This window comes from Polistes dominula, unplaced genomic scaffold (assembly GCF_049000335.1).
Source record: "Polistes dominula isolate Pdom_NZ unplaced genomic scaffold, Pdom_raw_medaka contig_78, whole genome shotgun sequence".
NCBI lineage: Eukaryota > Metazoa > Arthropoda > Insecta > Hymenoptera > Vespidae > Polistes > Polistes dominula.
The window spans coordinates 478,402-492,359 of NW_028301042.1; the positions used below are offsets into that span (position 1 = coordinate 478,402).

Below are 13,958 nucleotides of genomic sequence, written 5' to 3' on the forward strand. Positions count from 1 at the left end.
TATTAATGTTTTAAATTAATCAAATGTACCTTCAACAATGGTTTCGACACTAGCAGTCCTTGATCTCAATTTACATCCTTCTTCGATTCTTGGTCTGGATACAACGAGTACAACTTCTGATCTTGGTTGTTTTAATACAGTTAAGCTTTCTCTATGTGTAAGACCACGTGCACTTCTACCATTAATACTAAGTATTCTGTCTCCTCTTTGAACACGACCATCTTTGTCAGCAATAGAATGAGCTAATACACGATGAACAGTTATTTCTTTAACTTCACAATCAGCTCCACCTGCCAATGTTATTCCTACGCTTCCTGTAGGATTTTCTTTGTGAAGTAAGACTACTATGACTTCGTGAGCACAACGAGCTTCTTCCAAGCTAGCCTCTTCTACAAGCTGAGCTAATTCTTGTTGTGAAATCAAGCTAGTACTGCTTGCCAATGAACTGATACTACCAAATTGTTCGTTACAAAATCTTTCATTGTCTGTTTCATTTCCAATCGATGATACATTTTCATCTACGCTACTGTCCAAACTTGGGAATCGATTGTGAGATGTAGTTGGCATTACTTGTTGATTTTGACCATTAGTTGTAGCATCGATTTTATCTAAAGCTTTTTTCATATCGGTTACACTGACACTACGTCTACCTAAATTCCTAGCTGTTGGAATCTTGGACGTATTATTTTTTGATTTTTCTGTTATTTCTGTTTCATCATTGTTATCTAAGATTCTTGATCTACCTAACGTCGGTATTTTGGAGACAAATGGTTTATCCTCTCTCCAAGAATCATTAGAATTCGTTGGTGACTTTTTGATAAAACGATTATTATTGTCTCTGGATTCTGGACTAGGTCTATACGAAGACAAACCACTTCCATTTTCCGTTCTATCTTCGCTACTTTGTGTTCGTAATAATTTAGGACATGGACTTTCTACCTTGGCACTTAGTATATCTTCTAAACTCATTTGACTCTTAGATCTACCAAAACTACCATCATCAACGTGTATCGCAGATCTCGATCTACTTCTCGTTGTTAAAATAGTCAAAAGATCATTTTGATCTTCTTGTGTCTTTTTTATTGGAGTACTGACCTTGCATCTTTGTTTCATAGTTTCTTGCGAAATCTGTTCAGTTTCCTTTTGAACAGATCTTTTCTTCAAACCTAAATCATTGGAATTGTATTGTTCGTTAGTATTACGTGACGTAGTTTGATTTTTCAAAGCTACTGAATTTCCTTTTTCTATCGTATTGACTAACTTTTCTTCCGAAGATCTAGCCAAAGCTTTTGCTTCTGCTCTAACCCACATTTTTAAATCATTCGAAGGTTCCAACATTTCTGATTTAGGTGGTCTAACAGCTGGTGTAATGATAGTTCTTTTAGGAGGTAATTTAGGCTCTTCAATTTTCCTTTGTAACTGATCATCTTCTTCTAAGAAGGAATCAGTAACTTCTATGTAAGCTATTTTGATATCCTGTTTAGGAACACCATTATTAACGTTATTTTTTCTTCTAATAGTTCCACCATTTTCAGCATGATTCTCCTCTTCGTCAGAGAATTTTCTTTGGATTAGTGGAGAACCGTTTAAATCTCTACCACTTCTACATCTTGCACTAGCCAAGATATTTTTCCTGTTGATGGCTTCAACGCTCTGAGGCTTCAGTACTCTTCTCGATAATGACTCTGCACTAGCTTGGGAACCCGATGTCAAGGTCGACGATGTACTGCAATTCGTTTCAGTACTGTTAGATCTTCTCAACGTTTGCCTTTGTGGAATTTGTGAATTCCTAGTTGTATCTACTGGCTGAGGTGAATGTGGATTAGAACTGCTGGTACTACTGCTCGACGAAGATGATCTTTCTGATGAAACGTATGTTCTTTCGTTATTAAGAATATTAGGTCTGGCATGAAATTGTTCAGTATTAATTATTGATTCGTTGTCAGACTTAACAAAAGTTTTATTCGAGGTGTCTATGATAAAAGATCGACGTTGATAGTTTAATTCATTCGACACGTAAGATCTTTCAGAAGAAACGGTTGATCTTTCTGATGGTACAGGTGACATAGGTGGACTGAAACCACGCGATATACTACTCTGAGAACTACTTACTGCAGAGTCATTGTCAGAGTCATCGTAATCGTTACGTGTTTTTCTCTGTGTATTATTAGTTCTTGGTCTACCACGTAAAACATCTGGTGAATTACTCGTAGAAACAAATTCAAAACTGTAATCGCTTCTAGTCGGACTACAAATACTTTCCAAACTTTTCGGTGGTTCCGACAAGGTGTTACTCGTATTACTACTCGTGTTATTATTACCTTGAGTATTTTTTGTCATATACGTAGAAGAATTTATTGTATTACTGGAGGAACCATAAACCGTAAGACTCTTTCTTTTGAAAGCTGGTGAATATTTCGAATTTATTTGAGGTGCTGGCATCTTGAAAGATGTTGCTTTCAAAGGAACACTAGCTGAACTTGTATTACTTGCTATTGAACTTTGTGATCCCCATTTGTCATGAATGTTAGCCTTGGGTAACTGTAAAATAAATATATATATATATATATATATGGATTAAATGATTGATATTAGTAAGTTTTATATTGTAAGACTTACCTGACTCAGTAGTATGGAATTACGCGATTTAATCTCCGGTAAATCGACGATTGGTTGTTCGATAGGTACAGTTTCCTTTTCAGGAATTACCAAACCACGTAACTTCGAGATAGATCGTCTCCTTTGTTCGATCAACTGATTCAAGCTAGTTCTTCTCATATCCTCGCTGTTTCTTCTAAAAGTAGAAGCCAAGGAATTTGTTCTGGATACTTGATTATTACCATTAGATACATCATTGTTTCCCGACGATCGTTCTTGAGTAAACGAGCTTGATCCTGAGAAACTTGTAGCTCTCGTTAAAACCGGTGTCGATGTCATTTTCGTTGGGCTATTTATTGGACTGATTACAGGGCTGTTCAACATCGAAGAGGAATACAATTTTGTCGAACTTTGTATATTATCCGGGGAAGAAATTGTACTCGATGGAGAATAAGATTTCATTGGCAAAGATGCAATGTAATTTTTGGTGTCCAACGAAGTCGTTGGTTTTTGTGGTACTGGTGGTGGTGGTGATAACATTTTAGAACTGTTATGATATCTTTTACAAGGTGAACCTTCCGGGGAATAACTTTTAGCAGAATCGGTCAAATCAAATGAACTTTGTGTTCTGTCTGAGAAAAATGAACACCTTTCTTTATGATTAGGACTTTTTTCATCGGAACAAACATCTTCGCTTGATTTGTATTTGGATAATTTTCTAACGTTGTTTACATTAGCAACGTTTACCGTATTTGGAAACAGTGGTGCATCCAAACTACTTTGCGAGGAAAACATTGCAATTTTGTCTCTGACCGATCTTTCAGATTTGTCATCTTGTCTCCATGGATCAACGTTTATAGAAAATTTTTTAGGAGATTGTTCGATACTTTTAGAATGTAAATTCAATTGTTCCAATTTTGGTGGACCTGTAATACAAATGTAATAATATTTTGTACATAATTTAAATTGAAAAAAAAAAAGAAATATTATAGAAATTTACCGGTCAAAGGTAATGGCGGTGGAACCTCGGGACATATTTCTTCAGATCGAATTTGTATTTCCGTTTCGATAGTCGGAATTATATCTTTGTGATAATAAGCAGCTATTTCAATTTTCTTTTCAGAAATTAACATGGTATCTCCATTAGCAATGGGTGATGAACCATCGGATTGACTATTGTGACCGATTGAATTAGAGAAATTTCTGTTTGTAGATTTGTCTTCTAAATTTGTTTCAAAATAATTCATTTCACTTCTCGAACCAACAACGTTGTTATTGTCGTTGTTTAACACTTTAACGTTGTAAGATTTTTTATTATCGTTTTCGTACAAACGAAAACTATTATTTTCAGTGCTATTATTATTATTATTATTATTGTTAATAATTGTCGTAGTAGTCGCCATAGTAGACGTTGTTGTTGTAGCAGCAGCAGCAGCAGCAGCAGCAGTTATAGTAGCAGTCGTCGAGTTAGTTGGAAATCTGTATTCGTGTTGAGTAGCGTTATCGTTAGCAAATTCTTGATATGCTGCTGGAAACTCGTCCCCATCTGGGGGCAGCCGTTGACCGCCTCCACAATTGTCCATTCTATCATTTACCGAATCTGAAAAATAAAAAAAAAAATAGAGAGAGACTAAATTCAAATATATGCTTGCATATATTTGTGTTGTATCATACGCGTGTTGTGTTAGAGCGTAGGATGTTATTTATGTACACGTATTCCCAGATATGGGAATTGTATTCTTGTTTTTAAATTTATAGATCGGTTCTCTTCATAGTCGTATTTTTTGGTGGTCTGTAGGACTTACAAAGATTTTAAACCATCTTATACAAACCAAATTAAAAGTCTTTTTATAATTAACTAGGGGTGCCCCACCACGCGTTGCTGTAGCTCACAATCAGTCCGATTCATAAATACAAACAATAAAATAATATTGTGATTATAAATTGAGATATAAACTATCCTATCTTTCAAGTTGGATGAAATTGTACACAGTGTGGAAAATTTTATTAAAATCGGTTCAGTAGTTTAGGAGTCCATTGCGGACAAACAACGTGACACGTAATTTATATATTTTAAGATGTAGAGTTGCGTTAAAAAACGATCGAATGAGTTTGGATATTTAATCAATGTTTATTACATTTGTATGTATTTCAAATGTTTCATATTATATTTGAGTTGTTATTTTTCAAACTAATCAAATTCAAATCATTCGATTCGGTTCAGGATTAGGATAGTTTTAGGGTTGAACTCGTGTGATTTATATTCTCGATAAATCAAACGACGGAAGAAAAATACCAACAGCAGCAGCAGAAGAAGAAGAAGAAGAAAAAGAAAAAGAGAAAATAATCGAAAAAGAATAATAATCGGTTAGAATGTGAAATAAAGTTAGTTCGAATTCCGTTATGAAAGGATCATTCGATTCGATCGAACGATTTTAAGGAGAACATTTCAGGACTCCTGATGTTCTTGAATTTCCTGGTTCTCAGGGCTTCCAAAGGATAAGAATTTTATATCCTTTCTTTTTTATTTTTTTTTTATTTCTTTATCCTTGTTGAATATATGTAAGCATGTGTGTATATGTGTGTGTGTGAAAGAGAAAGAGAAAGAGAAAGAGAAAGAGAAGTGTGACAAAGAGAAGAACCCCATGGTGCACAGGGGGCTATTAGCAACTAACGGTGCATTATCATCTTCGCATTCCTGAGAATCCTTCCTACGATTCGCTTTTAACTGCGAATCGGGTTCTTCTTCGTGAGCAAGCAAGTAAGTAAGTAAAGGAAGGAAGGATAGGAAGGATAGGAAGGAAGAAAGGAAGGAAGGAAAGAGTAAAAACGCCCTTCTCCTTTAAACCAAAGATGGCTGCAAACTCGAAGGACACGCTTGGAGACCTAACGTCATTCAAAAGAATAAAATATAAAAGAAATACTTTCTTTACAAAAATATTATAAATATAAGATACAAAGATTTAATATTAAATAAGAAGTATTGCGTATATCGTTAAATTAATTTTTTATTTAAATATAAAAAAAAACAGATATTATTGCAAATTATATTTAAATGTTGAATTTGTTTTTTTTTTACGAATATTGGAAACGTTTGAAATGTTTCGTACGTAGAAATGGGAAGAATGATATGAAGAAGACCCCGTTAACTTGAATAAAAATAATAAATGTCAAGTTGTTGTAAGTTGACAAAGTGAATACCCAACTGAAACGTTTCTTATGGGATTCCTTTCTATCAACTAAAATCGCGAACCAGTTAATCTCCGCATTCCCATACGTCGGGATAAAAGTTAAAACCTTCGCGGACTTATGGCTTTTTCTTATCGCCGTTCGGTTCCTTGGAAAAGCAATTGCTCGATCCGAATGAACAGCTTCTTGGTTAATGATCAATATGTATGCGTACGATAGTGCAAGAAACGTGTGTTAACACCAATAAGAAACTAACATATATATATATATATAAATACAAGGTGTTTCAAAATGAGCAAATATACAGAGCTGATTTTAGTATTCTAAAAATAAAATAAAATGAAATGAAATATAAGAATAAAAATTGTTCATACAATGATATCCCTTTTTTTTTTATTTTTGATAATATGTCCTTGAATTACAGCTGTTTTTTTTATCTTCCAATATAATTCATATTACTTTAACAACTGTTACTTTCAATTATTTACCATAATTAAGCTTCTTATCTCACGTTTCTTGGTAAATTCAAACAACACCTGGATATCATTTTTTTTTTTCTTTTTCTTTGTACGAATGACAAAATTTACGATAAAACATTTTTGATAGATTAAATTTACAGTCAAATGTGTTGTCTGTGTGTTATTTTCTATGAAAATAATTTCTGCAACAGATGTGTGTATAAAAAAAAAAAACCTGATTACAATTTGGGAACTAAAGTTTGGGTCATGAATTAATTTACTGTTTCTTTTTTTTTGTATTGTAGGGTATTGAAATAACCCTTGAAATTGATTCTAGATATATTTTGAAACACTCTGTATATATATAGAATATATGTGCATATGTGTATATTGGTGTGCATTCGTGTGCATTCGTGTTAACGGCCGATCGGACCATATTTGTACCGATATCAGGGACAACGTGCGTCACCCATATGTACATATGTAAGTAAGTAAAGTATGCTCATTCCTATGCACTTCTTTACACATATACAAGAACACGACACTAAATGTTTTTATTTTTTTATTTATTTTTTTTCTTTCGAAATTTTTCAGATCTTTCTCCATTTTTTTTTTTTTTGTTAAGTCCAATCCAGAATTTTTCATCAATTTTGTGTTGAATTTTGAAATGTTTCAATTTTAAACAAGGGAAATACAATATATGTATATATATAGATATATTATTTGCAATAAATAATGCAATAAATTATTAGTCACGGTTTCGTTAAATTGCAATTTTCGTTTTTCTGTAACAAATTAAATTGTTTTATTTTTTAAAGATCAAATTATGGTCAAAGTAGTAATAAAGAAATATTTGTTAATATTTGTCGAAGTAAATAAAATAATATAACAAGTTTAATAATATAATAAGTACAATATTATTATAAGTTAAATTTTGTGTAATAAAAAGTATCGAATGCAAATGTTCGTTAAAAAATATATAATTTTTTTGCATTTCTTGCAAAAAAAAAAAAAAAAATAAAACATCTACAAACGTATATACTCGTGTTATGTATAGAAACACATACTAGTGTCGTATTAGTTTACTTTGAAATAATAATTCGCGTCACGATTTCTTCAATGCTTACAAAAAAGAAGGGATTTCGTCGAATCGCAAAAGTATTTGAGAGAATTCGAATGTAGACACATATTTATCATCCATCTCTTCCTCTATCCTTATCTCTCTCTCTCTCTCTCTCTCTCTCTTTCTCTAGCATTTTTATTCCTCCTCCTTCTTCTTCTTCTTCTTCTTCTTCTTCTTCTTCTTCTTCTTCTTCTTCTTCTTCTTCTTCTTCTCTGTAGCTATTTCATTAACGTACTTTATACTTATCTCGTTAAAAAGCATTCTAAGTTCTTAGAAAACCTCGTGCGACGTCTTTAAACGTTCTCTCTCTCTTTCTCTTTCTCTTTTTCTATTTCTCTTTTTTTATTTCTATTACAAGATTGCGCAAAACTTAACACCACACACACACACACACACACACACACAGAAAGAGACACAAACACACATTTGTCGTATTTAAAACGATGCTTCGTTTTAATTTTCATTTATTAACACTAAATATTGCAATTAGTTTTTATTCAACACATTTAACACTTTGTTCAAACACTTTTAATTAATATTCTCACTGAAACAATCAAAAGAAATTCTTCACTGTCTTATTGTTTCTTAAAACGATTGTAAAACTTTTATTAATCAAATTATCAATCACAATTATCAATTGATCGTAGTTACAATTTAAAAAAAAAAAAAAACATACAATCAAATAAAAAACATAAAACCAGATTTAATAATACCTGTTAACAATAAATCAATAAATCAATCCAACCAGGTAATTCTTAATTGAAAATAAATAGTTGATCAAAATAATGGATAAAATTCTAAAAAAAAAAACAAAAAACTTGAAACACAAATTTTACCTCTAACTCCATGTTCTTGAAGCATGATCAAACGAGACACACACACACACACACACACTTCCTTTAAAAAACTCTCAACCCTTTTTGTTTTTGTTAAAAGAACATATCAAAAAAAATAAAATAAAAAGTAAAATGATTAAAGTCAAATACAAAATAAACTAATAATCAGATAGAATTTGTTTGAAAGTGTTAGTAAAGGTGATGGTGATGGTATTGGTGGTGGTGGTGGTTGGTGGTTGGTGGCATCTCTGAAGTCGTTGAATAAGACTCCTGTTGCCGGTGTGTGTCCAAGTCGACTGTCGTTGTTAAGGATACCTCGCAGAGGGACCAAACAAGAACAAGAAGAATAAGAAGACGAAGAAGAAGAAGAAGAAGGGGAAGAAGGGGGGAAGGAAATGGGAGAAGAGAGGACTTGTTCTTACCGGCAAGAAGGCTCTCGTAAGACTGGACGACATTGCTTCTCGAGGCCAGCTTCCGTGGTTAGCACCACAACACCATTGGGGTCCCCGTTCCTTTCCGTTCAAATCACAGTAAGAGAAAGATACAGCAAAACGAAAATAGAAAAAAGAGAATGAGTGAGGGTAAAGTATCGAAGGACTTGGGTTGAACCCCGATGAGTCTTCTTGAAGATTTTTACTAACTTCATTTACAACTTATAATACTTAACTTACTTCTTTATTAATTTACTTATTACTTTTTTTTATTTATTTATTATATTTATATTGTTTGTATATATATATATATTTAATCGTTAAGATGAATTTTATGTTTTTAGTGGTTAAGGAAATATACACAAATACAGATATTCACCGTATAAGTTTAACGTTACAACTGACGATGATAAAATAAAAAAAAAAGGATGAAAGATAGTTTAGCAAGGATGAAATCATCAATGATAATAAGACACTACGACTCATTTTCAAGATACTTTAACATATTTTTTTTTTTTTGACTTCATCATTCTTTTCTGTTCTTTCTTATCGGTATATCATCACGCTTGATATGTTAGTAACTAAGTAACTAAGTAAGTAAGTTAGTAAGTAAGTAAGTAAAGTTAAGTAAATATCCTATTGTTATAATAGTTGGATTATAACGAGTACAACTATGCAATTTAGTATTTTATGTATTTTCTTTTTTTCAAGGTAGATCTATTAATCATTGAATAACGTGTTAACAATGTGAATTGTATGACTCAATTCATTACTAATATATATTTATGTATATATATATATATATATATATTTGAATGTACGTTTATGTATAGGTAATTTGTACAGGGTGATTCTTGGAACGAAGATGGTTAATAACTTTTTTTAAGTAACAATAGAAAAAAATCATAAAGGAAAATGTTATATGGCAGAACAAATGTCAACTATCTCTGACCTTACTTTTTTTCAAAATGCATCGATGCACTCTATATATAGATATATATATATATATATATATATATATATATATGTATTGATAATTATGTTAATGATCTTCTAAGTTATAAAAAATTAATTGTTTTCGATGATTTTATTTGATATCTGTAATGTCAAATAAATCATTGATTAATCATCGTTTTATAAAATTATTTTCTCTAATCTAATCGTATATATTATTTTATTACAAATGTGCAAAGTTAAAAGTCTTGTAGATCGATGAAATAATTTGATTATTATTATTATTATTATTATTATTATTATTATTTTTATCATATATAAAAAAAAATTCGATCATTGTATGAATCATCGAATTGAATTTTGGATTTATATCTGATATGATAAGAATCAAATGTATAATATTGTTTGTAATATAACTTGACAACAATTTTATACTTATACAATTTGATTTTTGTCTGAGAATGAAAAAAAACCAGTAAAATGTGAAATGAATTTTAAAATGAACGTTTTCAAAATATGTATTAAAGTGAGACGTTTGTAAAACACGACAGGGAGGAGAATCTTGCAAACGTTTTGCATAGCAAACGTGATTTTGATGTCTCGCATTCTGAGCATTCGCGTTCTAGCAAGATAAGAAGGTATATAAATGTATGTATATAACTGTAGATTAAAGCAATTTTATATATATATATATATATATATATATATATATATATATATATATATATATATATACAATATTGTATATATGTATATATTTGAAAATATGTTTCTTATCTTTTCATAAACAAGAAAATGAAACATTATAAATTCAATTCGGATTATTCTTCATTCATAATTTACAAGAATATTTGTTCAAAATTATTCAATTTCAATTACCAATTATAACACGTTTTTATTTTTGTATTATTCTTTAATTAATTAATTGTCTAACATAGTTTATAATTTCTTTCATTTTTTTACACATATATTTGTTCATTATTATTATTATTATCAATAGAATTAGATTATAGGCAATTAAATAATTGACCTAATGAAATAAATGTTCTCACTTGGAAAGAATGTTAAAACGATTAGTACTTTCAAACAAGATTAGATCTTTGATTAGTATTTTTTTTCTCTTCTACACGATTAGGAAATAAGTAAATATATATATATTATTTTTTTGTTTGAATATTACGTCACGAATATTATATTTATGATTAAAGTATATATGAAAAGATAAAAAATAAAAAAAGATATGAGGAGGGAGTGTAATGTGTTGGCAAGGTCGTATGAATACCTTGTAACCATAGTTATCAGATAATAATAGGCTTATCTAAATCTTTTTTTTTTTTTTTTTTGGCAAATGATATTATATCATGTTATTTACCAACACACTATGAACAATGATCCAAGTTTTAATATCTGCGAATATTATTATTATTATTACTTAGAACTTCCCCGTTAATTCCTTGAAAGTAGATAATTGCAACGTGTCAGTTTAACTGTAAGTTTAACTTATCTTAAGATTAATATCGTGAAGATAATAAGCTTTTAATTGTATCAGAGTTGTTTTGATTAGATATTACATCTCGGATATGAGATATATTTCTTATTGTGTCTCTACCATCTCTGTTCAATAATTTTCGTTTCAATTGTAATGAATATGCCGAAGTAAATTGTGTTTATAAGAAATTTATATTAATTAATTTGTTTTTGATATATTATAATTTATGTAATACAAATTAATATTTTGAATAGAAGAAATATTAATTTGTAATATGTTTTATAGAGCATAATATCGTTGGCAAGATTATATTCTGTTCTATCCCACGAAGAAAAAGAACAAAAAAAAAAAAGAAAGAAAGGAAGGAACGTCATCGATGCCTCGAGGCACGTGAAACAACGTAGTTGTTTTGTATTCCTTTCCAAAGGTTTCCGCATTCTACGATCCTTATATTATACAATAAATATCATCCTTTTCGACTGTTACACTTGGAATATTTTTCTCACTCTTCAAATATTCTTAATTGAACATTTCCAAAATAAATTTGGGTATTTAAGTATTAACGCTATGGCACCGCAGCAAAAATTTTGCTAATGCGCCAATAAAGAGCAATCTTATTGTTCACACAACGTCAGGGTTGTGTCAGGGTTTCGTCAGGGTTATGGCGATAGTATCAAAATAGAAACAGTTTTGAATCTATGTTAAATTCTATATCGGCCCATTTTCCATCGAAATCCGATTGATTACTTTTTATAAAGAAAATCTTTGGAATTTTCAAAGTGTTTTGATTTTAAAATAAAGTTTATTTATTCTACAATTTGTCGCAACAATTGCATTTCCGCATTATAGCGAAATTTTGTTGCGGTAGCGTTAATACGTAAGTACCTAAATTTATACAAAAACAATTTCAATATACAATATTCAATTTCAAACAAACTTTTCGAATTCATCCTATGATATTATTTGTAAGATTTAGATATATAAATGAATTTTTTTTTTAGGGTGAATAAAGAACAAGAGGATCGTTTGGTAAATCATAGTTTTGTTGTGTTGTGTTCGAGCAAGTTCGTGACACGTCGTTCGTGAGAGAGGATCTCTCAATGTGAAGTTCGCAACACGATCGAGGGCGAATTCTTGGTTACTTTCACCAACGAACAAACTCGCGAAGGCCGGTTAGGCTCGTAAATCGGTAAACTATTTGTGGCTTGACGCCATTGTTACGGGGACCCCGATATCTTTTGCCACCCAACCAACCAACCAACCAATAACAACGATCATCTGACATTTAAATTGACTGACTTTGACTTACGACTATGGCTATAAAACTTTTATTTAGATTAACGATTATTATCATTTCATATTTCTTTTTGTTGTTGTTGTTGTCGTTGTTGTTCTTGTCTTTCTTCTTTATATTTATCAATAATTTATTAGATTTATTTTTTACAAGCTGTGCCCCACCACCACACGTTGCTGTGACTCACAATCAGTCTGATACACACGTCTTTAAGTAAACGAATCTTTGTTAATAAACAAATAATTGCGATTATAAATTGAGATATAAACTATCCTATCTTTTAAATTGGATGAAATTGTACACAGTGTGGAAAATTTGGTTCAAATCAGTTTAATAATTTAGGAGTCCATTGCGGACAAACAACGTGACACGTCATTTATATATATTAAGAAGAAGAAGATAAGATAACGTTTGAACAAATTGGTTTTTTTATTTTTTTTTTAGAATATTCACGTTTGATTCCTTTAAATATTTTCATTGATTTTACATTTGTTAAACACAATTTCTTTTCTTTTATTTTATTTTATTTTATTTTATAATTTTCACATTGAACTTATTTTCTTCTTTTTTAAAATTTCAAAATTATTACCACAAAAGTGTTGGTAAATGAAATATATTATTTATTTAATTGAATATAGAATGAAATGAAATTTATCAGTCAAAGTTTTGTTTGCTTTTGCGGTATCTCTCTCTTTCTCTTTCTCTTCAATAATTTAATAATAACACGCTCGAGGTTCCGGTTATAAACGAGTAATCATATATACATGTATAGAGTTATACTTACACATATACACATACTTAAATGAAAAGGTATACCATTATATATATACACGTGGATATGTAAACGTATAAATGAGAAGGTGTAACATACACAGAATGTGTGTTTCGTAATATGTAAGATCCCATTTTAAGAATGAACAAGGAATATAGAAGGGGGTAAATCGTTCAAGCTTATTTTCATAAATTGTTTTTATATTTGAAGTGAAAACTTTTTTAGAATGGGTGTAATTTGAAAAAATGTAACGGAACGAACGGTAGGCGGCTATGTAACGGAGCGGTGGGCGGCAATGAAACGGCCACGTTACACCAGATATTTTGTATTTGTTTCATTCTCTCGAAACTTAGTTTTTTTTGTTGTTGTTGAAAATTTCACTTTTAACACGTGTGATCTGCACACATGTTTCTTTGTTTTTTTTTTTTTTTAAATAATTATTTAACAAAGTAACAAAAAAAAGGAAACTCACCTTTGTTCGTTTTAGTATTCTCCGACTCGTGGAAATCTTCGATTCGATTTAAACGACTCGTTTCATCTCGTTCTGAAAATCATTTTAATAATATTTTCTCATTATTGTTATAATAATTATTTTCATACAATTTTACATTTCAAAATAATTCATTTTAATTTATTCTAGATAAAATTGATTGACAAATATAACTACCTCGTAAGTCGAGTATTATTAATAAAAATGATCAATTAAAAAAAAAAAAAAAAAAAAGAGAGAGAGACACCCCAACAAATTAGTCGTTCAATGTGACGTTTGACGTTTCAATGAAGAAAAATGAATCTATCGCGAGTTCGTTAATTT

At 30.4% G+C, this 13,958-nt stretch overlaps 2 protein-coding genes across 12 annotated transcripts in view; one reads left to right on the forward strand and one right to left on the reverse strand.

The window, feature by feature from the left end:
- mRpL24 (mitochondrial ribosomal protein L24) overlaps positions 1 to 13,958 on the forward strand; it is a 51,482-nt gene that overhangs the window by 3,717 nt on the left and 33,807 nt on the right. The window contains exon 6 of one of the 7 annotated variants that reach the window (XM_089174952.1): positions 12,080 to 12,436. The exons of the other annotated variants lie outside the window; for them this stretch is intronic. The gene's annotated coding sequence lies outside the window, so the exon portion shown is untranslated. Of the gene's footprint in view, positions 1 to 12,079; positions 12,437 to 13,958 lie in introns of those variants that run through there. 7 annotated transcript variants of the gene reach the window in all.
- bbg (PDZ domain-containing protein big bang) overlaps positions 1 to 13,958 on the reverse strand; it is a 46,592-nt gene that overhangs the window by 612 nt on the left and 32,022 nt on the right. For 4 of the 5 annotated variants that reach the window (XM_089174936.1, XM_015321647.2, XM_089174938.1 and 1 more), the window contains 4 exons: positions 13,617 to 13,688; positions 3,599 to 4,198; positions 2,620 to 3,524; positions 30 to 2,541 (listed from right to left, as the gene is read on the reverse strand). In XM_089174936.1, coding sequence (XP_089031062.1) covers positions 30 to 2,541; positions 2,620 to 3,524; positions 3,599 to 4,198; positions 13,617 to 13,688 — 4,089 coding nt within the window. The remainder of the gene's footprint in view (positions 1 to 29; positions 2,542 to 2,619; positions 3,525 to 3,598; positions 4,199 to 13,616; positions 13,689 to 13,958) is intronic. The other variant, XM_089174937.1, reaches the window with a different exon arrangement.